The sequence below is a fragment of the Sus scrofa genome, chromosome 13, assembly GCF_054392235.1.
Source record: "Sus scrofa isolate SSC_HxYL_T2T_F1_AM1 chromosome 13, Sscrofa_HxYL_maternal_Yorkshire_Landrace_v2.0, whole genome shotgun sequence".
Taxonomy (NCBI): domain Eukaryota; kingdom Metazoa; phylum Chordata; class Mammalia; order Artiodactyla; family Suidae; genus Sus; species Sus scrofa.
The window spans coordinates 152,664,341-152,692,016 of record NC_139395.1 but is presented as its reverse complement, the minus strand read 5'-3'; the positions used below and the strand labels follow the sequence as shown (position 1 = coordinate 152,692,016).

The 27,676-nt window shown below is 39.6% G+C and overlaps 1 protein-coding gene, 1 non-coding gene and 1 pseudogene across 2 annotated transcripts in view; 2 read left to right on the top strand and 1 right to left on the bottom strand.

Annotated features, from left to right (window-relative positions):
• PARP15 (poly(ADP-ribose) polymerase family member 15) overlaps nucleotides 1-27,676 on the top strand; it is a 48,972-nt gene that overhangs the window by 3,207 nt on the left and 18,089 nt on the right. Inside the window, exons 2-7 of the mRNA XM_084991013.1 lie at nucleotides 18,374-18,490; nucleotides 20,123-20,359; nucleotides 20,894-21,115; nucleotides 23,373-23,451; nucleotides 24,646-24,795; nucleotides 27,556-27,618. Of these exons, the coding sequence (XP_084847139.1) occupies nucleotides 18,374-18,490; nucleotides 20,123-20,359; nucleotides 20,894-21,115; nucleotides 23,373-23,451; nucleotides 24,646-24,795; nucleotides 27,556-27,618 (868 nt within the window). The remainder of the gene's footprint in view (nucleotides 1-18,373; nucleotides 18,491-20,122; nucleotides 20,360-20,893; nucleotides 21,116-23,372; nucleotides 23,452-24,645; nucleotides 24,796-27,555; nucleotides 27,619-27,676) is intronic.
• On the top strand, nucleotides 12,339-12,448 carry LOC146397701 (U6 spliceosomal RNA). Its single transcript, XR_014825340.1, has one exon. It is a non-coding gene; the product is annotated as a U6 spliceosomal RNA (small nuclear RNA).
• Nucleotides 14,264-14,877, bottom strand: LOC110256543 (beta-1,3-galactosyltransferase 6-like; annotated as a pseudogene).

Below are 27,676 nucleotides of genomic sequence, written 5' to 3'. Positions count from 1 at the left end.
CCAGGCAGGTGTGACCCAGATTCCTATGGAGTCTCTGCTTTGCCCTGGGACCCAGTGTGCATGAAAGCCTGGGTGTGCCTTTAAAGAATGGAGTCTCCATTTCCCCCCAGTCCAGTGGAGCTCCTGTGCACGAGCCCCGCTGGCCCTTGACACCAAATTCTCTGGGAGCTCCTCTTCCCAATGCCAGATCCTCAGGCATGGGAACCTGAGGTGGGGCTTAGAACTCTCACTCCCATGGGTGAGCCTCTTTGATATAGTTATTTTCCAGTCTATGGGGCACTATAAATAGTTTTTTTTTCCCATCTTTATTGTATTTAGAGTTCATTGTGCATCTTGGATCCATGAGTTTATAGTTTTCAAGTTTTAAAAAGGTGTTGGCCATTACTTCTTCAAGTATTTTCTTCTGCCCTCTTCTCTCACTCTTTCACCAATGTATATTTGTCTACTTGAAGTTGTCCCACAGCTCACAAATTCTCTACTTATTATTTTCTAACTTTTTTCTCTGTCTTTCATTTTGTGTAGTTATGTTGCTGTGTCCTAAAGTTCACTAATCTTTTCTTTCTGCAGTATAAAATTATCCTGTTCATTCCATTCAGTGTATTTTTTTGCATTTTATTTTTTTGAGAAGGAAAATTTTTAATTGAGGTGTGGTTGATGTATAATGTTACATAAATTACAAGTGTACAGCATAATGATTCACAATTTTTAAAGGTTATATTTCATTTATAGTTATTATAAGATATTGGTTATATTCCTCATGTTGTACAATATATCCTTCCTGCTTGTTTATTTTTTAGTCTTTCTAGGGCTGCACCCACAGCATATGGAGATTCCCAGGCAAGGGGGTCAAATCGGAGCTGTAGCTGCCAGCCCATGTCACAGCCACAGCAACACAGGATCTGAGCAGCATCTGCAACCTACACCAAGCTCACGGCAACGCTGAATCATTAACTTGTTTATTTTATACATAGTAGTTTTTGTACCTCTTAATCCCCTCTCCCTGCTAGTAACCACTGGTTTATTCTTTGTATCTGTGAGTCTGTTTCTTTTTTTTTTTTATAATAACAAGTTTGTTTTCTTTTTTAGATTCAACATATAAATGATACATACTGTACTTGTCTTTCTCTGTCTGATTTATTTCACTTAGTATAATAGTCTCTATGTTCATCCATGTTGCTGCAAATAGCAAAACTTCATTCTTTTTTTTTGTGGGTGAGTAGAATTCTACCATATATATAATATTCTCTATATATTCTACTATATGTAATATTCTATACAATACACACACACACACACACACACACACACTACATCTTCTTTATCCATTCATCTGTTGATGGACAATTAGGTTGCATCTTTATCTTGGCAATTCTAAATAGTGTCACTATGAACTTGCATGCATCTTTTCGACATTCAGTGTATTTTTAACCTCAAATGTTATATTTTTTCCTCTCTAGATTTTGATTTGGTTCTTTTTTATATTATCTCGGCTAAATACACTCCTGTTTTCCTCTACTTCTTAAAGGTATGGAGTATTGTTATAATAACTGTTTCATATCTTTGTCTACTAATTCTGTCAGTTGTGTCATATATATGTCATAAATACTAGGTTAGCTTCAATTAATTTATTTTTTCTCCATATTATGCCTCATATATTGCTGGTTCTTTGCATGCCTGGTAATTTTTGATTGAAATGTCAAGTGTAAATTTTGCTTTGTTGAGTTCTGGATATTCTTGTACTTTAATTTTTTTGAGCTTTTTACCTGGGTCAGAGTTAATTTGAAACAATCTGATCTCTTTGAGTCTTACTTTTAAGCTTTGTTAGGAGGGAGGAGAGTAGCCTTTAATCTACAGCTAATTTTTCCACCACTGAGACAAAAGGCTTCTGAATATTTTACCCTATACCATAAGATTTATAAGTCTTTTCACTGTAGCTAGTGTGAACAGGTACCACAGCGGGAACTCCAACACTGATATTTCTAAAGCTCCATCTAAAGTTTAATTATATGAATTCATTAATCATATGATGGAAGAATATGTTGATTTTTCACATGGGAGCAAAGACCTGACATTTCCTGTTCCATTTCTGGAAATAGACAATTTACTGCCCTGGCTGAGGAGAGAGAGCCTGATGCTCCACTGTGTTAATATATTGATCTGCATTTTTTGAGTATGTTCTATGTTGTAGATATCTTTCTATTTTTTGTTATTGTTTTAGGATTTTATGTGTCCATTTAAATTGCTATCTGTAGATCTCTTTTGTTTCATTAGTTGAAATTTTTTTTTTTTTTTTTTTTTACTTTACACAATTAGTTAAAAAAATATAGAGCATTTATTCTGCTAATTTTAGAGTCTGTAAGCTTAACATTTTCGGAGTTCCTGTTGTGGCTCAGTGGTTAACGAAACTGACTAGGAACCATGAGGTTGCAAGTTTCATCCCTGGCCTTGCTCAGTGAGTTAAGGATCCAGTGCTGCCGTGAGCTGTGGTGTAGATTGCACAAGGGGCTCAGATCTCGAGTTGCTATGGCTGTGGTGTAGGCGGGCGGCTGCAGCTCCAATTAGACCCCTAGCCTGGGAATCTCCATATGTTGTGGGAGTGGCCCTAGGAAAGGCAAAAAGACAAAAAATAAAAAATAAAAAATAAAATAATAATAAAGTTAACATTTTCAACCCATCAGGGATTAATACTATTGTGACTAGTTGTTGATTATGAGATATGAATTGACATGTATTTTTCTTCATGATGAGAACAAATCCTCTTACAATATTTATTAAATTATGATTAATCTCTCTACTCTCTTATTAATATTTAATAGGTTAAGCTTTTTGTTAGATTAAGACTTATTTCTGGAATTTCTATTGTACTTGTCAAATTGTGTATTCTTAATTTAGAACTATTTAGTTTTATAATTACTACTTAAAAGTTCATTTAAAAAATAGACTTTATTTATTTATTTTTATTTTTTGGTCTTTTTAGGGCTGCACCCGAGGTATATGGAAGTTCCCAGGGGTCAGATAGGAGTTGTAGCTAGCAGCCTATGCCATAACCACAGCAACGCTGGATTGGAATCGCAGCTGTGACCTATATCACAGCTCACAGCAATGCCGGGTCCTTAACCACTGAGTGAGGCCAGGGTTTGAACCCATGTCCTCCTGGATGCTAGTCAGGATTGTTACTGCTACGCCATGACGGGAACTCCCTAGACTCTCTTTTTTGGAGCAGTTTTAGACCCACAGCAAAACTGAGTTGAGGATGCAGTAAGTTCCCATATACCACCTGTTCCCACAGCACAACCTCTCCCACTGTCATCATCCAGCATTCTGGTGGTATTTTTGTTACAACTGATGAATCTACAAAGAAACATTATTGTCACTCAGAGTCCATGGTTTATCTTAGAGTTCACTCTTGGTGTTGACAAATGCTTAGTGACATGTATCTGTATCTACTATTATAGTATTACACAGACTAGTTTCACTGCTCTAAAAATCCTCTGATGTTCATCCTTCCCTTTCTTCTGATCCCTGGCAACATGATTTTTTTTCATTGCCTCATAGTTTTTCCTTTTCCAGAATGTTATATAACTGGACTCATACTCTAGCCTTTTCAGATTGGCTAATTTCAAAGAGTAGCATACATTTAAGATTCCTCCAGGTCTTTTCATGGCTTGATAGCTCATTTCTTTTAAGCACTGAATAATATGCCATTGTCATGTTTACCCATTCACCTATTGTCGAACACCTTAATTGCTTCCAAGGTTTGATAATTATGAACAAACCTGCTGTAAACATCCATGTGCAAGTTTTTGCGTGGACATAAATTTTTAACTTCAAGGAGTGTGATTGCTGGATTGTATGGGAAGAGTATGTTTAGTTTTATAAGAAACCACCTTTAGTTTTATAAGAAACTATCTTCCAAAGTGACTTACCATTTTTATTCCTACTACAAATGAATGAGATTTCTTGTTCCACCACCTCCTTGCCAGCATCTGGTGTTGTCAGTGTTCTAGATTTTCACCATTCTAATAGGTGTGGAGTCATATCTCATTGTTGTTTTCATTTGAAACTCTCTAATGACATACAATGGTGAGCGTCTTTTCATACGCTTATTTTGCCATTTATATGTCTTCTCCGGTGAAGTGTTTGTTGAGGTCTTTTGCCATTTTTAAATCAGGTTGTTTGTGTTCTTACTGTTGAATTTTAAGAGTTATTTTTATATTCTGGATAACAACCTTTATCAGATATGTCTTTTGCAAATACTTTCTTCTAATCTGTATAAAGGTGCATTTTATTTATTTATTTATTTATTTATTTAGTCTTTTTAGGGCCGCACACACAGCATATGGAGGTTCACAGGCCTCTAATTGGAGCTGTAGCCGCTGGCCTACTCCACAGCCACACAAGCTGAGTCTGCACCCTACACCACAGCTCATGGCAACGCCAGATCCTTAGTCCATTGAGCAAGGCCAGGGATTGAACCTGTTACTAGTCAGATTTGTTTCTGCTGGGCCACGATGGGAAATCTGACAGGTGCATTTTAGATGTAGCATGCCAAGTCCCTTATCATTTTCTTTGGTATTATTTTATTTTTTAAATACATTTTGCTTTCACTTTATCAAATTTTATACTTTATTATGTTGGTATCTTAATTGGGCTTGAATTAAAAGATTTTAGGAGTTTCCATTGTGGCTCAGTGGTAACAAACCTGACTAGTATCCTTGAGGATGCAGGTTTGAACCCTGGTCTGGCTCAGTGGGTTAAGGATCCAGCGTTGCAGTGAGCTGTGGTGTAGGTTGCAGACATGGCTCGGATCTGGTGTGGTTGTGGCTGTGGTGTAGGCCGGCGGCTGCAGCTCCAATTTGACCCCTAGCCTGGAACTTCCATATGCCACAGGTGCAGCCTTAAAAAGACACACACACACACACACACAAATTATTATATCTATAATTTAATTTGACTAATATCATTTGTGGTTTATTTATGCAAGAAAAGAGAGTATCTATTGAGACTTTATTTTTGCCATTAAAATTTAGCAATTTTCTTAATAAAGTCTCATGTAGCCTTATCTACCATATTCTCTAAGAATTTGTTTACAGATTTTTTTTTTGGTAATAGCTATATTGAGATATAATTTACGTGCCATAAAATTCACTCTTTAAAGTGTACAGTTCAGTGGTTTTCAGTATATTTAGTGCTCACTACCAACTATTTCTAGAAATATTTGTCCACCCAAAAGAAACTCATTATGCATTTGCAGTCACTCCCCACAGACCCTGGTAATCACTAATACATTTTCCTCGTGAATTTATGTATTCCAGACATTTCATATAAATGGAATCATACAATATGTGGACTTTTGAGTCTGATTTCCTTCACTAAGCACGTTTCCAAGGTTCATTCATGTTGCAGAATGTATCAGAACTTCGTTACTGTTTATTGCCAAACAGTACTCCACTGCATGATATAGCACATTTTATTTACCCGTTCATTAATGATGGACATTTGGGTTGTTTTAATTTTTGACTACTGAGAAGAATGTTGCTGTGAATATTTACTGTCTCAGTCAGTTTGGGCTGCTATAACAAATACCATAGACAGAGTGGCTTAAACAGCAAACATTAATTTCTAATAGTTCTGGAGGCTGGAAATGTGAGGTCAAGATGCCAGCATGATTGGGTTCTTGGTGAGGGAATTTTTTTTTTTTTTTTTTTTTTTTTTTTGGCAGATGATCCCTTCTTGCCATTTTCTCACCTGGTGTGGAGAGAGGGAGCAAAGCTTTTCTCATCATGTCATCATTTCTTTATAAGGCACTAATTCCATCATAGGGACTCTACCCTCAATATTTCATCTAACCTTAATTATCTCCCATTTGACTCTACCTCCAAAGAGCATCACATTGAAGATTAGGGTTTTAACATGAAACTTGGAGGACACGCTTTGTCTTTAGCATATGTGTAAAAGTTTTTGTGTGGATCTATGTTTCATGTCTTTCAGGTATATACCTGCCTGGGAGTGACATTTCTGGGTCATATGGTACCTCTACTTTTTTGAGGAACTGCAAAACTTTTGCTAAGTGGTTGTATCACTTAATACCTCACCAGCAATGTATGAGGGTTCCAATTTCTTCACATCCTGGACAACACTTATTATTGTCTTTTTGTTATTGTTGTTCTTAGTTATCCTAGTTAGTAGGTATGAAGTGGCATCTCATCGTGGTTTTGCATTTTCTTAGTGACTAATAACATTGAGCATCCTTTTTTTCCCCCTTATTGGCCATGTGAATATCTTTTCTGGAGAAATGTCAATTTAATTCTTTGCCTATTTTTAAATTGGATTTTTTTTTAATAGCTGAGTTGTAAAAGGTCTTTATACATTCTCGATACAAGTCCCTTATCAGCTATATGTGACTGGCACATATTTTCTCCCATTCTCTGGGTTTTCTATTCACTTTCTTGATGGTGTTACTGATTTTTAAATCTTCACAATATGTGGTTCTATTATCCATAGAGAATGGCTGTTTGGGGCTTTTCTTTTCACATTTATCCTCATTTCTTTTCCCCATTTTATTTTGGCGATCAGGAAGATTTCCAAATAATATACTGAGTAGAAGTGGTAACAGAACACATTTGATTTTTGTTTCCTTTTATTTTTTACTACTTCTATGGAGAGTATCATGTTTCTTAACTATGACTACTACTGGCTTCTGAGTTCAGAATAAGCTTCTTTATCATGCTAAGGGAAAAATTCCTTTATTTCTCCTTTAAGGGTTAAAAACAATGAAAAATGGAAGTAAGAGTCTCTATTCTCCCTGTAAATATTGCCCCCATACCCAATCTTCTTCATGAATATGCAGAAGTTTTGTATTTCGGTTCTCTCTGTAGATTACCCTTTCATTATGTGGTAGAAGAAACTTCTTTTCAATAAGTTGTAGCTCTATTAATTTATATCAGTGAACAGGCACCATCATTTACTGTCATGTTTGTTACTTGTCTTCCCTGTGATTTGGTGAGTAAATCTGACTTTACAAAGTATAATGTTTAACTGTATGTAATCATTGAGCCAAAGAGTTACCATTCTCTTTTTTAAAAAATAAGGCAGTGAATGAAATCTGTTTTCTTCCAAAGTACTTAAAACATCAGAAAGTAATATAAAGGCTGAAGACGTTCAAATCTCAAATCAGATATAAAAACTAACATCTTCAGTGTTTCTGTCTCCTTAAAAGTTGCTAAGTTGGAAGTTCTCGGTACAAAAGTAATAGTTTTCAGAGGAGTGGATAAAATGAATGAAACGGAAGTAGAAGAAACAGACATGTTTTCAAAAGACTCTTCACAAGCTCCCCTTTGGTTGCATTTTATAATATACAAGACACTGCCTGAGGGTATTCATGGACATCAACTCCTTGCTTGCGAAGTTAATTAGTGCCCTGTCAGATGCCAATGATGACTTCAGGGTGGAAGTGATATCCAGCATTAAAGTTGCTGTCATCTTTCTCAAAAATATTGGTAAGACAGACAATAACTTTTAACGCTTCATTTGCAAATTGTGATTTTATCCTACTTTGAGATTCTAGGAATCCCACAATGGTTCTTTTTAGGGGCACACTCGTGGCATATGGTAGTTTCCAGGCAGGCTAAGGGTCGAATCAGAGCTACAGCTGCTGGCCTACGCCACAGCCACAGCAACTCGGGATCCGAGTTGTGTCTGCAACCTACACCACAGCTCACGGCAACACAGGATCCTTAACCCACTGAGCGAGACCAGGGATTGAACCTGCATCCTCATGGGTCCCTGTCAGGTTAGTTAACCACTGAGCCACGAAGGGAACTCCCTCCACAGTGGTTCCTTTAAAAGTTGTGCTTTTTCTGAAAAGACTTGTGCTTGCCAAGGGTGGAGGTGGGAGAGGGAAGGATTGGGAATTTGGGATTATCAGAGCCAAATTACTATATATAAAATGGATAAACAACAAGGTCCTACTGTATACAGGGAACTATACTCAATATCAGGTGATAAACCATAACAGAAAAGAATTTGAAAAGGAAAATAAATATATTTATTTATACACACACACACACACACGACTGAATCACTTTGTTCACAGAAACTAACAATACTGTAAATCAACTATGCTTCAAAAAAATTAAAAAATAGAGTAGCATCCCTAATAGTGGTCATTAGCTTAGCCAAAGGGAAAATTCATGGTTTAATAAGCTTACATCAGAAATTATTTACTATTACAATAAGTAGTACTCGCTTCTTTTTTTTAAATAAAAAATAAAACAGACTAATTTTATCCACTTAAAAAAAAAGGTGTGCCTTCCTATCTCCCAGTAAGAGACTTGTGAAAGAATATGAATTTATTACTTCTAGTACAAATAACTAATATTTATCATGTGCTCTATGCCAAGTACTGTGCTAAGTTTTTACTTACTTTATCTCATAACATATAGCTCTGTGAGATAGGTACTATTATTATCCTCACTTTACAGATGAAGAAATCTGCTCTAAGAGGATTAAACGACTTGCTCACAGCCCCAGAGCTAGTAAATATTTTGTTTTGTTTTGTTTTGTTTTGGTCTTTTTAGGGCCACACCCATGACATATGGAGGCTCCCAGGCTAGGGGTCAAATCAGAGCTGTAGCCGCTGGCCTACACCACAGCCACAGCAACCTAGGATCCAAACCATGTCTGTGACCTACACCACAGCTCACGGCAATGCCAGATCCTTAACCCACTGATCGAGGCCAGGGATCGAAGCCACAACCTCATGGTTCCTAGTCGGATTCGTTTCCATTGCGCCACGACTGGAACTCCTAGCTAGTAAATATTTTGCATCAGAATTCCGATTTAGACATTCTGACTTCTAAGTGTATCTTCTTCATCACTGTATATGTCCTTCAATTTCCAGTGAGTTTTAATAGTTATAGGGCTTCATTTTTATGAACATGACATGTCCAAATAGAGATTAAGATATGGTAAAGTTAGTAGGGCGAACAGGGAGAAGTTAGTTTTAGTAAACAATATTGTTTTATAATCCTTGTTTCTATTACCAGCTTACAGAGCAGCTACACATACTTGATTTCATCTGGAGAGGTAAACTGATCAAAATGGTCTCAGATGGAGGTCACTGTTAAACATAGCTGTGCATTCACAGCAGGCCATATGGGATGGGCTGAAGGTGACACTTCTAACTTTACAGAGAAATTTAGCATCTAAATTTTAATTGTTAGTTGTAGCCTCTAAATCAAATTACATTAAAAAATCTGTTTTCTTCTGATTTTAAATGAAATGTCAGTGCCAATAAACTGATATTTATTTGCAGATGTCAAGATGCTTGTTAATGTTTGTAACAGCTACCACAGAATCTGGCAACGTCAGATTTTCCCAAGATTTCAGTAACCATCAGGAACCACTAGAGCTGAAAATCTACCACCTGATGTTGATAATAATTATGTAACAATAGTCTTTGAAAATCCCCAAAATGGAGGAGAAGGAGTTACCCGTGTCCAGTATTTCCCAGAGGAGAATTCAGCCCTGGTTGAGTTTTCTGACTACAAAGGTAATTAATTTGTCTTCTTTCTTGATTGTTACAGTTATTATTAATCACTTAGAGCATGAAGGCAGATTAGAGGCCACACAAGTGATTAGGAAATCCATCAAAACCACCATATTCTTACGGCAAGATGCTATGAATTAACTCAAAGCTTTGAACAGGTCTCTATGGAGAGCTAAAGAATTGGGAGGGTGGGGTTTGTTTTTTTTTTCTTTTTTTTTTTTTTTGCTACAACAACAAAACTATCTTTGACCCCAGTTTCCCTGTAGTTACTGTTTCTTTTCTTCCCCTGGCAGCAGAATTTCTCAATCGAGTTTGTCATTACTCACTCTCAGTTCCTCTCCTCACATTTTTCTTAAATCCGTTCCAGGCAGGCTTTACCCCTACCCCTCCACCAAAAGAGCTCTTGTCAAGGTCACTAATGATCTCATGGTTGCTGAATTCAACAGCCACTTTTCAGTCCTCATTTTGCTTGATCTTGGCAGCATTTGACCCAACGAAGGCTCCCTCCTCCTAGATGCACTTTCTTCGCTTACTGCTAGGACACCACACTAGTTTTTTTCCTACCACGCGCCACTCGCTGTTCATTCTCATTCTTCTTTCCTCATTTTCCTTAATGAGGTGACTCAGTTCTTTTCTCCTCTTTGTCTACATGCAGTACTCTGGAGACCTAATGGCTTTTAATACTGTTTTTGCACCCTCAACTCTCAATTATAGGACCAGTCAAGATTCTCTCATGAACTCCAATGCCTACTATTCTCACTGCCTGGCAGACTTCCTTACCTGATTGTCTAAAAACATATGACACAAACATAACATTCCAAAATGAAACTCCTCATCATCTCACCTCACCCCACCTACCTGCATCATCCATAGGTTTTCCCATCTTAGTTGATATTGACTCCATCCTCCTCGTTACTTAGGCCCAAAAAAGGGTGTCACCTTGATTCCTCTTTCTCTCCTTCCCATATCTAGTCCTTTAGGGAATTCTGTTCACTCTACCTTCAAGTTGTAGTTCAAATCCAATCTCTTACCAAAGAGCACATTAGGAACTGGGGAAACTGCATGAAACATTTTAAAGGCAGTTGCACTCTCATGAAAGATTTATATCCCAAAGAAGTTTGTATTTTAGGCAATACATCTAAATAAATACCAAATTTATTTGGCATGATTAGTTTTGTACTGCTGCATACCAAATTAGCCCCAAACATAGTGGCCTTACATAACAAGTGTTTATTATCTCAGGAATCTGAGAGCAGCTTAGCTGGGTGATTCTGGCTCAGGATCACCCATAAGGTTGCTATCAAGATGTTGGGTTGGGGCTGCAGTCATCTGAAGGCTTGGCAAGGACTGGAGAGTCAGCTCTAAGCTCACTCACATGGCTGCTGCCAGAGACCTCAGTTCCCTGCTTTGAGGGCCTCTCCCAAGGACTTGAAGTCATGACACACTAGCTGGCTTCCCACAGAGAGTTATGGGGGAGGGGGACGGGCAGATGGGGAAAAGTACTACAGTACCTTCTGCAACTCAGCCTCAAAAGTGACATAGTATCACATCTGCCATAGTCTGTTGGTCACATAGACCAACCCTGACATGATATGAAAAGATACTATGTGAAGGCATGACAGATAGGAGGTAGGAGTCATTAGGCAGCACCTTACTTACACCATCTTACTTACACCCTCCAGAAATATACAGCTTCAGGACAAGCTCCCTTCATTTCCCCCTACTTCTAGCCAGATGGTTACACTGCAACCTTCTAAATAGAAATGCTAGAGCACCACTAGCCTTTAGAATCCGAAAGGTATATATTTATATTCCTCTAGAATTTAAATAGCTGGACAGCAATGGCAAAGTTACTTTCTGATTCTGCTTTCTCATTAAAAGTGGGGATACAAATCTGTATCACAGGGTCCTTATAAAGATTAAATGGGATAATATTTGTAAAATATCTGACATAACAGGTGTCAATAAAAAGCTATTACAATCATCAAATTAGGAAAAATGGAAAACACAAGTTACTAATTTGATAAAAAACAATAGATATAAATATTGTTTTAGATAACTATGGCTCAGAAGATACACGGATAAAGTGCCATTATTAAATGATGCTTAAATGGGTCAGTGTCCTTCATCTTGATATTGTTGTCACCTCTGACATAAGAATACTGCAATAATTTACTTACTGGATAAAATGTATTTGAAAATAGGCAGGTTAATTCAATTAAAAAATAACTGAATTTTTTTCTCTTCACCCCCCTCCCCCAAAAGCAAAACAATTACCTTAGAAATAAAATCATATCACTAAGTGATAGCCCATCTCTGTTTGTCTGGGAACTCACTGTCTTCCAAGTTGGCCCATTTCACCTTAGGACAGTTCTAATAATTTCTTTTTTGTCTTTTTTTTAGGGCTGCACCCATAGCATAAGGAGGTTCTCAGGCTAGGGGTCTAATCCGAGCTGTAGCCACTGGCCTATGCCACAGCCATAGCAACTCGGGATCCGAGCCTGTCTCTGACCTACACCACAGCTCAGGGCAACGCTGGATCCCTAACACACTGAACAAGGCCAGGGATCAAACCCGCAACCTCATGGTTCCTAGTCAGATTCGTTTCTGCTGTGCCATGATGGGAACTCCCTAATAATTTTTTTTAAAAAATTAGCATTATATAAAGCCCAAGTATGTATTGTTATTGTTGTTTTTTATTACAGTTGTTTAAAGCCCAAATATGTTTTACTATAATTCTACCTACTACTGCCTGATCTTCTTTTTGTATTGTAAAAATAAACCCTTGGCAATGCCTGCTTCAACAATGCTTGTACTAAAGTTGCAACCCTACAGAGAAGATTAGCATAGCTCCTGTGCAAGGAAGACATGCCAATTCTTGAAGCATTCTATGTTTGCATTACAAGAAAAAAATTTTGTAACTATGTATGGTGACAGATGTTATCTAGATTTGTGGTGATCATTTTACAATATATACAAATATTGAGTCATTATGTCATATATCTAAAACCAATATTATATATCAACTATACCTCAATTTTTAAGAAGGAAGAATAAAAAAAAATGGAGAGTGAAAGATAATGAAGGAGCTACAAAAACTACATGCAATTGTCAAGATTCCAAGGAACCTCAAAAAGCCTGTGGATATTCAGTTAATACAGGTTTTTATCTCAACAAAAACCAAAAGACCCCTTGCTGATTTAACAATACCATCTCATGGTACCCTTTAAAGATCGCCAGATTGATATTTCCCACTTCTAGATGAAACAGCAGCTCCTGCAGCATATAGAAGTTCCCAGGCAGGGGTCGAATCAGAGCTGCAGCTGCAGCCCTAAGCCACAGCCATAACAACACTGGATTCTTAAACCACTGATTGAGGCCGCATCCTCATGGATATTATGTCGAGTTCTTAACCCGCTGAGCCACAAAGTGAACTCCAGTAAAAGCGGTTTTTACCCAGACAAAATAGAACTATCTCTGTAGGAGATTTTTTTTTTTCTCTCTAAGTTCTGATAGAAAAGTCTTCTCTTAAATAGTTTGAATACATGGAGACACACACAATCCCAACTTAAGCACTTATCATTGCAAATTTACAAAATTTTCTTTTTTTTGTCTTTTTGCTATTTCTTGGGCCGCTCCTGCGGCATGTGGAGGTTCCCAGGCCAGGGGTTGAATTGGAGCTGTAGCTGCCAGCCTATGCCAGAGCCACAGCAACGTGGGATCCGAGCCGCATCTGCAGCTTACACCACAGCTCACGGCAACGCTGGATCGTTAACCCACTGAGCAAGGGCAGGGACCGAACCCGCAACCTCATGGTTCCCAGTCGGATTCGTTAACCACTGCGCCACGATGGGAACTCCCAAATTTACAAAATTTATAAATACATTGCAGGCAAGTGCTGAATTACATGTATCACAAATTCACTTCAGAGCAACAGACTGACCAAAATACCATGAAAGTTGATTCATAAAACAAAGTTAAATCCTAGACATACATGTGACAAGTGGTACCAATAGGAGACACAAGAGGAGATGACCTAACTAAATAAAGCAACAATAATTTCGATAAAAGCCACTGGGTTGCCACACAAGATGAGTCTTGAAGTGCCAGGGCCTTGGGTCAGTTAACAGTGGTCACAGCTTTCAGTGCAGAGCAGGACATAACATGGTCGCCACCCCTGAAGGAGTCAGGAATTTTTCTTTCAGGTCAGCTCCATCTTCTGGCTCCTTGGCCCTAGTCTGGGAGGGGACAGTGAGAGGATGGGCCCCATGGAGCTGCCTGCTGGCACTCCCACAGACAGGTGTCTCCCCATTCAGGCAAATGCCAAAATCCAGAGTTAGACATTTCTACCTGGACATGATGCTGGCTACCGCCTGCCCTAGGGGGTCTCCAGACCCAGAACAAGATGCTATCAATTAGGCCACCATGTATGGCCACTGAGGTGAATACCTAAATGCAGATGGGAGCTGGGGCGCTTAGGAGTTGTCCACTGCTGCTTGGCATCTCCCCGAGGGCCCAGGAGCACCCGGTAAACCAGGTACTTTCGAGGGCTGGCCGCGAGCTAACAACTAGCTAGAAGCTGTCAGCTTAGCCAGGCATAGTGCCCACCCCACCCCCCCACCCCCCCGCCCCGGCCCCTGGCACCACCATGTGTGGCAGAACAGATAAGCCGCCACGCTGGAAGACTGCCATCCTGGGTGCTCCGGACAGCGGTCAAGGAATGCCTACCTTCCTCCGGCAGCTCTGAGAGGGCGGCATCCACCAGGCATAGATACAGGACAGGCGTGTCTGTATCTCCTGCTTGCACAGGCGTCCCTCGCACACCAACATCTGCTGCTTCTCCAGCATGTCCTCTAGGCTCTGCTTGTGGGTCCCCAGATACTTGTTGCTGCAGACCCTGGACTTGTATTCGATGTCTAAGCGCAGGTCATGCTCCCTCTGCACTCGCTGTGCCAGGAACCCAAGTATGGCGGCTGATGCGCCAGTTAATATACCCAGTAGCCAAGAGCACGTAGCCACGGCCCAGTAAGTAATAGTCAGAGAGCTGCCAGGTGACCTCGCGCTAGTGGCCCATAAGCCTGACACGGCCACAGCCTGACAAGAAGCCCCAGTAGAGGCAATGCGAGGGGTTCGCAGGAAGCTCAGCTCCCCGGCAGCGCTTCCATCCACTTGAACCAATCATCGTCAGCCTTTAGCAGGAACTCGAAGGCCACGTGTCGGTCCAGCCAGGCAGCACGCAGCACCGTAGCCGTGAGGTTCTCATAGGCTTAGCGCAGCGCTGGGGGAGGGGAGCAGAGGGGAGGCAGCAGCAGCAGCAGCAGCAGCATCAGGTCGCTGCTACTCCTGCTCCAGAAAACTAAGTGCCTTGGTGCCCAGCCACGTGTGCCTGATCACGCTGCATTTCGCTGGCCACCAGCACTGCTGGGAACGTAGTGGCACATGCGCCTAGGAGCAGGGCAGGTGTGGCGAGGATGACGCTTCCCAGTGTGGCCACTCAGCCCCATCGCCATCAGGTACGGTCACGCTCGCCACAGTGGCTTCAGGGTGCGGGGAGCTCTGGGGCCATGCCACAGCTATAGGAGATTTATGGTTAAAGAGTACTTATACCAGGATCAACCTTGTCCCTATCTAACCATATATCAGCCTATGCACTAAATCCAGCCTCAATATAGTTCTGTAAATAAAAATGTATGGGAAAACACACACAGGCACACTCCAGCCATACAACAGTCCTTTAAATGTTTGACAACTATTATGCCCTACTCCCTGCACCCCAATTCACTCATTATTTCTATTTCTGCAAGTTAAATACTCCCAGTTCCTTTTATGTATCCTCATATGACATGGTTTTTCATCCTTTCACAGCATCTGTTTCCCTCTTTCTTGACCATATCTAGTTTTCATACTCCCTTTGCAAAGTTTGACACCTTGAGCTAAGCACAATACTCCAAGCATTGTCTGTTTTCATCTCTGTGGCCTGGGATTATTAGTCATCAAACACATTCTCATTACTAGGTTTCTATTGTTATAGCCCCACATCTCATTATTGCCTTTTTAAAATGTATGGACTTTATTTTATTTTTATTTTTATTTTTAATGACCTCACCTGGGGCATATGGAAGTTCTCAGGCCAGGGATTGAATCTGAGCCACAGCTGTGGCCCATGAGGCCATGCAGCTGCCACAACTTGGAATCCTTAACACACTGCCCCTGGCTGGGGATGGAACCTGCACCTCCACAGCATCTCAGTCTGGTGCATTTGATTCTTAATCCACTGAGCTACAGCATGAACTCCTGAATGGACTTCATTGTTAAAGCAGTTTTAGGTTTACAGAAAAATTTAGCAGAAAGTAAAAGACTCCCCCTCAAGAAAAGGAGCTCCCTGGTGGCTCAGTGACTTAACTATTCCTTTAAAAAATGACATTGGGTTTACTTCTAATAGGTTGTTTTGAATTGCTCATGCATTATTATTTATATTTATTGAATCTCTAAGGGCCAGGGTTTTTTTTCAGGAAAAAAATTAACCTCTTCAATAGTATAATGCATATCAATGGGAAAATCAGATTAATTTTACAAAATTTTCTCTAAATTAAACATGACTGGAATAGTCTATCCCATTAGGTGAGGATTCATGTATGTCATATCTTTCATTGAACAGAGTGACAGTGGTACCATTTTAGGTAGATACACTGTATTTCAGAGTCTCATTAGTATTAGGATTCTTTTTTCTTTTTGGCCACACCCATGGGATGTGGAAGTTCCCAGGCCACGGATCGAACCTGTGCCACAGCAGTGACTCAGACTGCTGCAGTGATGAATGCCAGATCCTTAACCCACTGCATCACAAGAGAACTCTTCAGGATTTCTTTTGTGCCAAAGATTTTTTTTCTGAATGGTGTCTATCTTTATTTTTTATTTTTAGGGGTGGACACTTACTTGGCCAAAAAGCTTGTCTTCAACAAATGGCCTGTCTTTGCGTTTCCATATTATGTGTCTTTGGCATAGCCTCATACGGAAAGGAGAAGCCCCTGATAAAGTTGCCAGCCACCTTCCTGATGGCCCTGAATCCTCTCATGTGGAAGATCTTTCAGAGAAAGCATCACCTGATGAAATGATAAATTATAAGAGGGGGAGGTGCCATGATGAGGTAACATGGCCCCATGTCAACTGTAAGGGGATGGAGGTGACACTCAGGTCTGCGGCCACCTAACTCACTCAAAGAGGAACAAAAGTCAAGGTCATCAAGACCTGGGAAGAAGATCTTTCTAAACAATTCTCCGACATCATGTCACTGAATTGAATGCAAAGCCAGCAGTGTGGAAGGACATAAAAAGCAGTGAGGAAGATGATGAGAGTGTTGATTGACTCTGAAATGTTCAAGGAGATGGTCATAATCATAGGTTGTTTGGAGAATATTAAAAAAATTGTAACGCAATTAAAGACACCAATCAAAACATGAAAGAAAAAAAAATGACAGAAAGTGACTGGTTCTTCTGGAAGGTTTTCTTGTCTTTACATCAGTGCTTGAAAGAATGTATATGAAAGGAATTTGGGGGCAGGAGGTCATTGGTAACGTTTTCAGGGAACATACTTGACTGCATGCAGGAGAGTATAAAGAGAGGAATGGAATTTCCGAGCAAGTGAAAGGGATTGTTCAAGAAGCCCATTCCTAATACTTCTACAGTTTTCTGTTTGTCACAAAAAATAGAGTGTGGAAACCTCTCTAAGACTGTTTTAAACAAAGAAAATTCATATCCTTTTTGAGTTAGATCAGGCATGGAAAATATGTTTCATTTCATTGGTTACTTCTGATCAAACGATAGTTGTCTGGAACTCTGTGTTGGGAAAGATTCTGAGGCGATATCTGGTTGATGGGAAAAGAGAGCTGATACCAGTTAATGTCTGTCACAAGGGGGGGGGCAAGGTGTGTGTATTGGGGGGGGCAATGCCATGGTTTTACTGGTTATAGGTATGAGAACACCATCAGGTAGGTGGGCTCCTCTTCCTAGATCCCATGAGGAGCAGACTCAAGTACTATGTCCTTCATTGGCTCATAGTTTGTCTTAGAGCAAGTGGTTTCATCTCTTCACATGCTGGTTTCCTTTTCTGGAGAATGAAGTTTCTATATTGGATGATCCTTGATGACTTTTAAATTCTAAAATTCTATGACTGATTAATAGTCAAACTACAAATGCATTATTGTGGGGGACTGAGGGCTGTGTCTTAGTTTGGATTCTCCAGAAAAGATCTGAGAAAGGATCTGAGATAGGATTCAATTCCATGTGATTTTAATAGGGAAGTAAATGACACTGATAGGATGGGTTATCAAATGAGTTACCATTAATCCCACTGGGGACATTCGGAGTGGGTCTTCTTTGGGAGGCAAAGTTGCTGGGGTAGTTTTGCACCAACTCCAGTGAAGCACTGGGTAAAGGCTTGAGGGGATAGGAGGGCAGATTAATTTACCTGCACTTTCTCTCTGCTGCACTGGCAAGAAGAGCAGGCTTTGGCCATACAGCAAATCCTTGGGCCAGAAGTACAGTCGGAAATACAATCAAGGTGCCCTTGAACAGTAAGAGCCAGGGGATATTGAGTGACAATACAGCCTGGGATTCTTAGGGGGAATAAGTACAAAAGTTCACTGGCGTTTGGGGGATTAATATAACTAATACTCAAATCTTGTGGTTAATAAATTATTGCTTTTGAATCTTAGGGATGACTTAGAGAAATCTGGGAAATCTAACAGTTATTTTCTATTTGGACACCTATGAGGAAAATTTTCAGATGATGCTGGCTGGTAATGGTTTTTACTGTTTTCTTCAGGCAAGGAAACAAGACAGCTGGGAAGATATTCATTCAGACACAGATGTTCTAACCTCAATCCAAACCGAAGAAGGTCTGAAACTCCTGTTGGTAAGGGCGGATGTTTTACATTTCTCGGTAAGTGGTGCTATTGAGTAAAGCCACCAAAGAATAATGGCAGTCAGTTAACTGGTTCTGTGATTTGAAGTCAAAGATTAAGATCATCTAAATTTGATCTTAATCAATTTAGATCTATACTAAATGCTGAGCTATACTTACCAAGCACTCTATTCTCCAAGTGTGGAGAGATCCAAGTTAACCCCAAGCAAGGATGTGAAAGTCCACCTTTTATTTCTCTATTACCTGCATTTCTTGTTTTTTCTTTCTAGGGCTGCATCTGCAGCATATGGAAGTTCCTGGGCTAGGGGCTGAATCAGAGCTGCAGCTGCAGGCCAATGCCACAGTCACAGCAACACCAGATCCAAACCGCATCTATGACCTATGCCACAGCTTGTGGCAATGCCAGATCCTTAACCCACTGAACAAAGCTAAGGATCAAACCTGCACCCTCACAGAAACTATGTTGGGTTCTTAGCCACGGTGGGAACTCCTGTTTCACTCATTTTCATAGCTCTACTCTGACTCATTACCTGTTGACTTGACAATAGTGAGTAATATATTTATATTTCCTTAATTTCTAAGTTTTGGGGCCCACCTCCTTCTGATGTCTAAGCTCTAACAACAGATTGTAAATCCCTTGAGCATAGGGCTGACAAGTCAGAATGATAAGTAAGACATATCTTATGCATTACCCCACAATGCTTAGTGAGTCAGAGGTGCTCAATAATTATTGACTCTGTCTCTAACAAATTTTTAAATTATTTATTATTTATTTTTTTATTGAAGTATAGTTGATTTGCAATGCTGTGTTTTAGGTGTATAGCAAAGTGATTCAGTTATACAAACATATGTATGTAACTATTCTTTTTCAGATTCTTTTCCATTATATGTTCTTAAAAGATATTGAATGTGGTTCCCTGTACTATACAGTAGATCTTATTGTTCATCTATTTTATATGTGGTTGTATGTATCTGTTAATTCCAAACTCCTAACTTATCCCTCTCCCTGTGGTAACCATAAGCTCATATTCTATGTCTATGAGTCTATTTCTGTGTTGTAAGTTCATTTGTGTCAGTTTTTATTATATTCCACACATAATTAATATTGTGTGATATTTGTCTATCTCTGACTTACTTCATCTAACATGATAATCTCTAGGTCCATCCGTACTGCTGCAAAAAGCATTATTTCTTTCTTTTTATGGATGAGTAATGTTCATTGTGTTTGTGTGTATATAGTGTGTATGTGTATACAGTGTGTATATGCATATATATACATACAAACACACACACACACACACACACATACACATACATACACATCTTCTTTAGCCATTCATCTGTTGATAGATGGACATTTAGATTGTTTCCATGTCTTGGCTATTATAAATACTGCTGCTGTGAATAGCAGGGTGCATGTATCTTTTAGAATTAGAGTTTTTGTCTTTTCCATTTATATGCCCAGGAATGGGATTGCTGGATCCTATGGTAATTCTACTTTTAGTTTTTTAAGAAACCTCCATACTGTTCTCCGTAGTGGCTACACCAGTTCACATTCCACCAACAGTGTAGGAGGGTTCCCTTTTCTCTACACCCTCTCCAGCATTTAGTATTTGTAATCTCCAACAAATGGTTGCTGTTTTCCTTTAGGGCGATGTCCTCGTCAACACTGTTCCTAGGACTCTTCAGCTCGGAGGAGGACCGCTGTCTCGGGTTCTTTTGAAGAAAGCTGGTCCAAATCTCCAGAAAGAGTTAAAGGCCAAAACACAAAAAGCAGAAGAGAACGTGGGTAGCATATTTGTGACAAGTGGCTACGACCTGGACTACCGAGCTGTGATCCATGTCGTGGCTCCAGGCTGGGATGAGGGAGCAGGATCATCATGGCAGGTCAGTGCCTTTCCTTTGTTAACTTAATTCACACCTCTACTTCCAGCTGAACTCTCAACTTAATTTTTTTCCGAATATGAAAGTAATACATGTACATTATAGAAAACAAAGAAGTACAAAAGTAAAAATAGCAATCCCACACCTAGAGATAATTTGGATAACATTTTGCTCTATTTCCTTGAAGTCAATTTTATGTATTTTATTTCTTAGTTGAGATTCCCTTCCAAATATTTTTTAATCCTGCCTTTTTTATCATAAACATTTCCCCATGTTGTTAAAAACTCTTCATAAACATCACTTTTAATTGCAATGAGCTGCATTGTTTATGTAACTTCCTATGCTGTGGGATCTTCCCCTTCTGAATGAGTTTGAATCTCCCTGGAAGGCGTTCTCCTCTCTTCTCATCATCCCTTTTTGGCTCCGTAGGCCCTGACAAAGCCAATGGTAGCAAAGAGGGCCTAGTCAAGTTGCTAGAGCAGAGTTCTTTCTGTTTTCCTCCTGCTTGAGCCCTAACATATATTTTGTACATTTCAGATCATGGCAAAAATAATCAGGAAATGTTTGAAGACTGTAGAAGAACAATCTTTCGCTTCGATCACATTCCCCATGATTGCAACAGGAAATCTGAGGTTCCCCAAAGCTATTTTTGCTGAATTAATCCTTTCAGAAGTGTGCAGTTTTAGTAGCAGTGCACAGCTGAACAGCTTACAAGAAGTTCACTTCCTGGTCCATCCAAGTGATGATGAAAGCTGTCAGGTATGGTTACATATCTCTTCTGGTCATTCTGGCAAGCAAAACTAAGTACAACCAGATGTTTTCACAGATCTACAGATAATAGTGCTTCCTAGTTCCTTACCTGGAAGTGTTGGTGCTGATGTATGTGTGGGGGTTTGTCATATGGCTTAAGTACGAGATAACACTGATGACTCATACAATCCTACCTAGACAGTTATCAAAAGACAGGTTATGTATAATAAATAAACTCCTAGAAAGCAGTAGGAAATTATTGGCATAAAAGTGGCCGAGACATTTTAACAGCGGCTATGTGAAAGTCAGGCATGGCTTCATCTGCAGAGAAAAGGCTGGATAAGAGAAGCCTCAACGGTTTAGTTATTTGGATAGAATACAGAGAGTCTATACACATCTATATGGTCTAAGGCTAGAAATACTAGCACAATAGTCAGTAGTAGAGAAGCAATTAAAACACACTTAGCAAATACCACTGGCACTGCTCTTGTAAGATGGCACTCCTTGTTACGCACTTGTTAACTGGTTGACCCACTCTGAGTACCAAAATCTCTTTTCCACCCCTGACAAAGTTCTACTGAGTTTGTTTGTTTGTTTGTTTATTTTGTCTTTTTGCCTTTTCTAGGGCTGCTCCCCCTGGCATATGGAGGTTCCCAGGCTAGGGGTCTAATTGGAGCTGTAGCCACCGGCCTACACCACAGCCACAGCAATGCAGGAGCCGAGCCTCGTCTGTGACCCACACCACAGCTCATGGCAATGCCGGATCCTTAACCCACTGAACAAGGCCAGGGACTGAACCTGCAACCTCATGGTTCCTTGTCGGATTCATTAACCACTGAGCCACGACAGCAACTCCTGAGTTTATATAAATTGTGCGCACTCATAGCAAAAATGCAAACAATATAAAAGTGCAAAGAACAAAGCTTTAGCTAGGTTTGAATCTTGATTTTGCTCCCAAAAGCCTGAGTGAGGTAACCTTTCTGAATTTCAGTTTTATCATGTGTAAAATGAGCATGGCAGTAACAGAGTTGCAGTGAGACTTAAGAGAGAATGTATTTGAAGCATCTAGTACACAGCAACCCTCAAAGCTGCAGAAACAGTTAACTACCATTTTATTACCTGACTTCATGGGCAATTGCTACAACTTACCCACATTACCACTTAAAAAAGATATCAAAGATAATTTTGTTTTCTAAGTCCGTGCTTACTCTCAAGCAGTTGGGATAGAAATATGTTTTTCCCATGAAGTACAGTAAATCAGCACTGGTACTTATTGAGAAAACTCCTAGGTCGAATCATAATTCCTTTTTTTTTTTTTTTTGCCTTTTTTTTTGGTGGGGGCAGACCCGCACCTTCAGCTTATGGACGTTCCCAGGCTAGGGGTCTAATTGAGCTACAACTGCCAGCATACGCCACAGCCACATCAACACCAGATCCGAGCCACATCTTCGACCTATACTACAGCTCACAGCAATGCTGGATCCTTAACCCACTGAGGGAGGCCAGGGATTGAAACTGCAACCTCATGTTCCCAGTCTGATTCGTTTCTACTGCGCCACAACGGGAACTCCCAGAATCATAGTTCTTTAATTAAAAACTCTCTGAAGTCAAACAGACTTGTGGTTGCCAGGTGGAAGGGTATGGGAGGGAAGGACTGGGAGGTTGGGATTAGCAGATACAAACTATTATAAATAGAATAAATAAATGACAGGGTCCTACTGTATAGCCCAAGGAACTATATTCACTATCCTGTGATAAAGCATAACGGAAAAAAATATGAAAAAGAATATGTGTATGTAAAACTGAACCACTTTGCTATATAGCAGAAATTAACACAAGATTGTAAATCAACTCTACATCAATAAATTAAAAAAAAAATATCTCCGGGGAGTTCCCGTCGTGGCTCAGTGGTTAACAAATCCGACTAGGAACCAGGAGGTTTCGGGTTCTATCGCTGGCCTAGCTCAGTGGGTTAAGGATCTGGTGCTGCTGTGAGCTGTGGTGTAGATCTGGCATTGCTGTGGCTGTGGCTCTGGCATTGGCCAGCCGCTACAGCTCCAATTAGACCCCTAGCCAGGGAACCTCCATATGCCACGGGTTTGGCCCTAAAAAAAAAAAAAAAAAAAAAAGACAAAAAAATCTAAGAGGAAATGTATTGAAAATTATTGTTCCTAATTGATGTCTGATGAACAATACCCCAAAGAATTGGAGTAATATTTCTATAGAACATTGTTGTGGTCTGTAACTGTGTTTCTTTCTATATCAGGCATTTTTAGATGAATTCACCAAATGGTTGAAAAGAAACCCCAACAAGGACAGATGTCTCATGGTTGGAGATAACCAAGGTCTGGTAAAGTTGTTCTGCTGAGGAAATTCATTCTTCAGTGGGAAAGTCCAATAAAAGGAGACAAAGCTAAGTCCCATGATGAACAACTCAGTAATGGAGGAGGTGTTAGGGCACGTTCCATTGCCTGGGCGCACAAAGAATAAGTCATTTGATGTGAACGAATCATTGGTAATGAGGCCAGCATTTCTAAGACATGATAATAAAGGATAACTGTGTATGGCCTGCTAAACTTTAATACTTTCTTTCATCTATATTATATTATTTACTCTATACAATGGCCCTGCAGCAGGTGGTTCTGTTGCTACTGTGTAAATGTGGAAAGGGACACCTAAGGAGCTTAAGGGATGAGTAGAAATGACACGTTTATGTTGTAAAGGCTCAGAGTGTGGGGTGAACAGTCACATGCCAACTTGTTAAAGGTGATTTCCTCAAAACAGCCTTCCTATTACTACTCCGTGTTTGGAGTCAGTGAGCTGTTAACACTGGGCAAACGACCTGGTCACTCCGAGATCATTTTCCTTTTTGTGAAATGGTAATAAAAGAATATCCCAGAGGTATAAACATTCTGTTACAAGGTGATTAAGTTCTGGAGACCTAATGTATGGCATAGGGACTATAGTTAATAATAATAATATATTGTACAGCTGAAATTGACCAAGAGAGTAGATCTCACGTATTATCACCCCCCACACACACACTTAGACACATGAGCAAAGTAACTATGTGAGGTGATAGATGCATTCATTAGCTTGACTGTGGTAATCATTTCACAGCATGTATATATATATAACATCACATTGAACACTTTAAATATGTATTTTTTGGGGTCAATCGTACTTCAATAAAGCTGAAAAAGAAAAAGGAATCTCCCAGAGGTGTTTGTCAGTGTGAAATGAAAGTGTGCTTTGCACTCTTCCGTTTTTCCTCACTACTTTTCATGGCACCACAGCAGCTTTTGCAGACAAACAGATGGTCCACTTAGGTGTTTCTACCTCATTCTATTTAACTGAGAAAACGTAGATACTCCTATGGCCACAAAGCATTATTTTCTAATTTTTTTTTTTTAACCAACAGTTTAACAGACTAGGAGATATTGTAATGTTTGGGTTTATGTAGGGGAAAGAAAGAGGACCAGGAAGAGATGTTTATTCTTCCTCCAGATGCCAGCTAATTGTTCATCTATTTTCTTCAGGTATCTTTGGGACTGTGTCGAACCCTGCGGTCTCAACGTATGAAATGAAAATTGGTGCAATTACTTTCCGGGTTGCTATTGGAGATATCACCAAAGAAAAAGTAGATGTTATCGTAAACTCAACAACAAAAACATTTAATCTGAAATTAGGTACTTTATTTAAGCAATATATTTGATCATAACTATTAACATGACTTAATGTCTGCGAGGAAAATTGTGGCCTGAGCAGACAATGCTGTAGAAAATATCTGGGCCCTGAAATCAGAAAGACCTGTGTTGGGGGTTCGCATTGTGGGTTAAGAACCCAACTAGTATCTGTGAGGATGTGAGTTTGATCCCTGGCCTCTCTCAGTGGGTTAAGGATCTGGCATTGCCATGAGCTGTGGTGTAAGCTAGTTGCAAATGTGGCTCAGATCTGGATTTGCTGTGGCTGTGGTGCAGGTCAGCAGCTATAGCTCCAGTTCGACCCCTGACCTGGGAACTTCCATATGCCATGGGTGCAGCCTTAAAAGAAAGACCTGTGTTCAATCCCAGCTATGCTACTTACCATTGTGTGGCCTTGGACAAATCACTTAATCTCTGTGAGCCTCGATTTCTCTGCCTGTGAAATGCCCACTTCCCAGAAGAGGATTAGAGAGTTGTAACTGATGTAAATGTGGGGTGTCATTAATGCCTTGTCTTTAGTCAGCGTCAGCTTTCATCCCCTTTGTAGCTCTCAACTATCAAAATTGCATCCTTATGATTTAATAGGATTTAAGTTCCTCTATTTTCATTTCCTTTTTATGAAACTCAGTCAGTACTCACATCTCACCTCCTGTAACTCTTCCCTTCTCCATACTGTACTGACTTGAAACAAAATTCAATCCCCTTTTTCATGATTCTCCCTAAAATGTTTGACTACCTCCACTGATATGACGCTTTTGAACATGCCTTCCACTCATATGTCTATTCATTTGTAACCTATGTACACATATTTTAATACTAATACATTTTGTATATTATAAGGCATCACTTTTGAATTAAAAAGGTAAGATAAAACAGAAATAAAAATAGTTTAAACATTTTCTAAATTGGAAAATGTTATATAACTGACTATGCAGAATTGAATCTGTAGAATATCCATTCAATTTATCATTCAAAATGGAGATGAAAAGAACAGGAAACATAAATTATGCATTTATCTCCGCCCCCTATTGAGACATCATTAAAGCTATAACAGTAAAGCAATTTAAAGGATAAAAACCCACAAGGAAAAAGAGAATTGGAGGGAAAACAACAATGAACAAGAGATAGTAACATATTTTTAGGAGATGGGAAGCAGCTAGCCAGCTGAGGTAACTGCCGTGGAGTGGAGAAAACTCGGTACCTGCAGGAGAGAACGGCGACCCCTAGAGACACAGGAATTAGAGGCAGCAGGAATCTGGGAAAGCAGAGGACAAGTCAAGAGATGAAAATAGAATTGGATTACATTTTGTATCGGTATCCCTTAGACTCTATCCTCTATGCTATGTGCTGGTGACTTCCCTAGCTCTTCCTTGGCCAGACATGGGACGTTTATTCTCTAGAGAAGCCAAACCAGAGAGATTCTGGACTTTTAGTTCACCAAGCACAGGCAAGATGAGGGCAGGGAGCCAGACTGTTTCAGTCTGAGTCACAGTGTTTCAGTGAGAGTCTCTGTGCTGAACAGTGAGTGTTGTGCACCTGTCCATGTGGCGTCCCAGAGTCACAGATGGACCTATACACATAAGATTGGAGGATCCTTCTGGGGAGAAACCAACTGCCTTACTATCTAGTATTTACTGCTTGCTCACATTATGCGGAAGCCTATGGGGTCAGCAAAGCTTCCCGCACCTGGAGCTTTCAAATTTACTATTAAATATGAATGAACTAGGGAAGATACTTGAGGAAATCCTCCATCATCGCAAAGTCAGAGACCAAAGCAAATGAAGTGAAAAAAGGAATTTTTCAAAAAATATAATTTTTAAAAAATATAATAGACACGTGTATAATAGAGGAGACATAGGTAGATAGATAATAAAATAACCTATTTATTCAAAACTTTCTGCTTGCCAGACTCTATGTTAAGTATTTTTCATCCATTATCTCTTTCAATGTTTGAATAAGCCCGTGAAGGAAGTACAATGCTAGCTAGCTTCTCTATAACAGATGAGGAACTGATTAGTCACATATTAGCTGGTAAGTGGTGGAGTCAACTCCAGCCCAGTCTATTAAAATCCAGAATCCATGTGTTTCCAACCATTCAACCCAACTGTCATTTGATGTGTCCAAAGCAGGGAGCTACTGCCTTGAGTGGAAGAATCACTGGTCTGAAGGCCAGCCAACTAGCTGTTTATTTTTGAAAACAAAACAAAATCAAAAAAACTTATGTAAAATGCTCAACTTTGTTCCGGTTTTGAGATCCATGCTTCTCAAAGTCTCAGAACTTTTATTTTGTTTATTTTAATTAATTAATTTTAACCACGCCCATGGCATTCCCAGGTCAGGGATTGAATTCATAGCAGTAACTTGAGCCACAGCAGTGACAATACCAGATCCTTTAACTGCTAGGCCATCAGGGAACTCTTCAGAACTTTTGTTTTTATATTTTTAATTCAATTTTATAATATCATGAGGGTAGAATGCAAACAATTTCAAATAACTGTAAAAATATCCCTGTTCAAATAGATTTCATAAAACTTCAGACACTAGAGACTTCCCATTATTGTGCAGCGCCATTGTGCTTGGATCAGATTGTCTATTCATCAGCCACTGAATGAAGGTTCTACAGAAAAATGGTTTTCACCCAAGTTGAGGATGGCTGTGAATTATGCACAAAAGTCTAATGTGAAAAGCTGAAAACACTTACTGAATTTTAACTAATTTTTTTTCCCATTAACATGTCTTATTTAGGGGTGTCAAAAGCAATTTTAGAAGGTGCTGGACCAGCTGTGGAAAATGAATGTGCTTGGCTAGGTATGGTCACATGCTACTTTTGGCTACAACCTATTGGCAATTAGAGGGCTGAAAATAC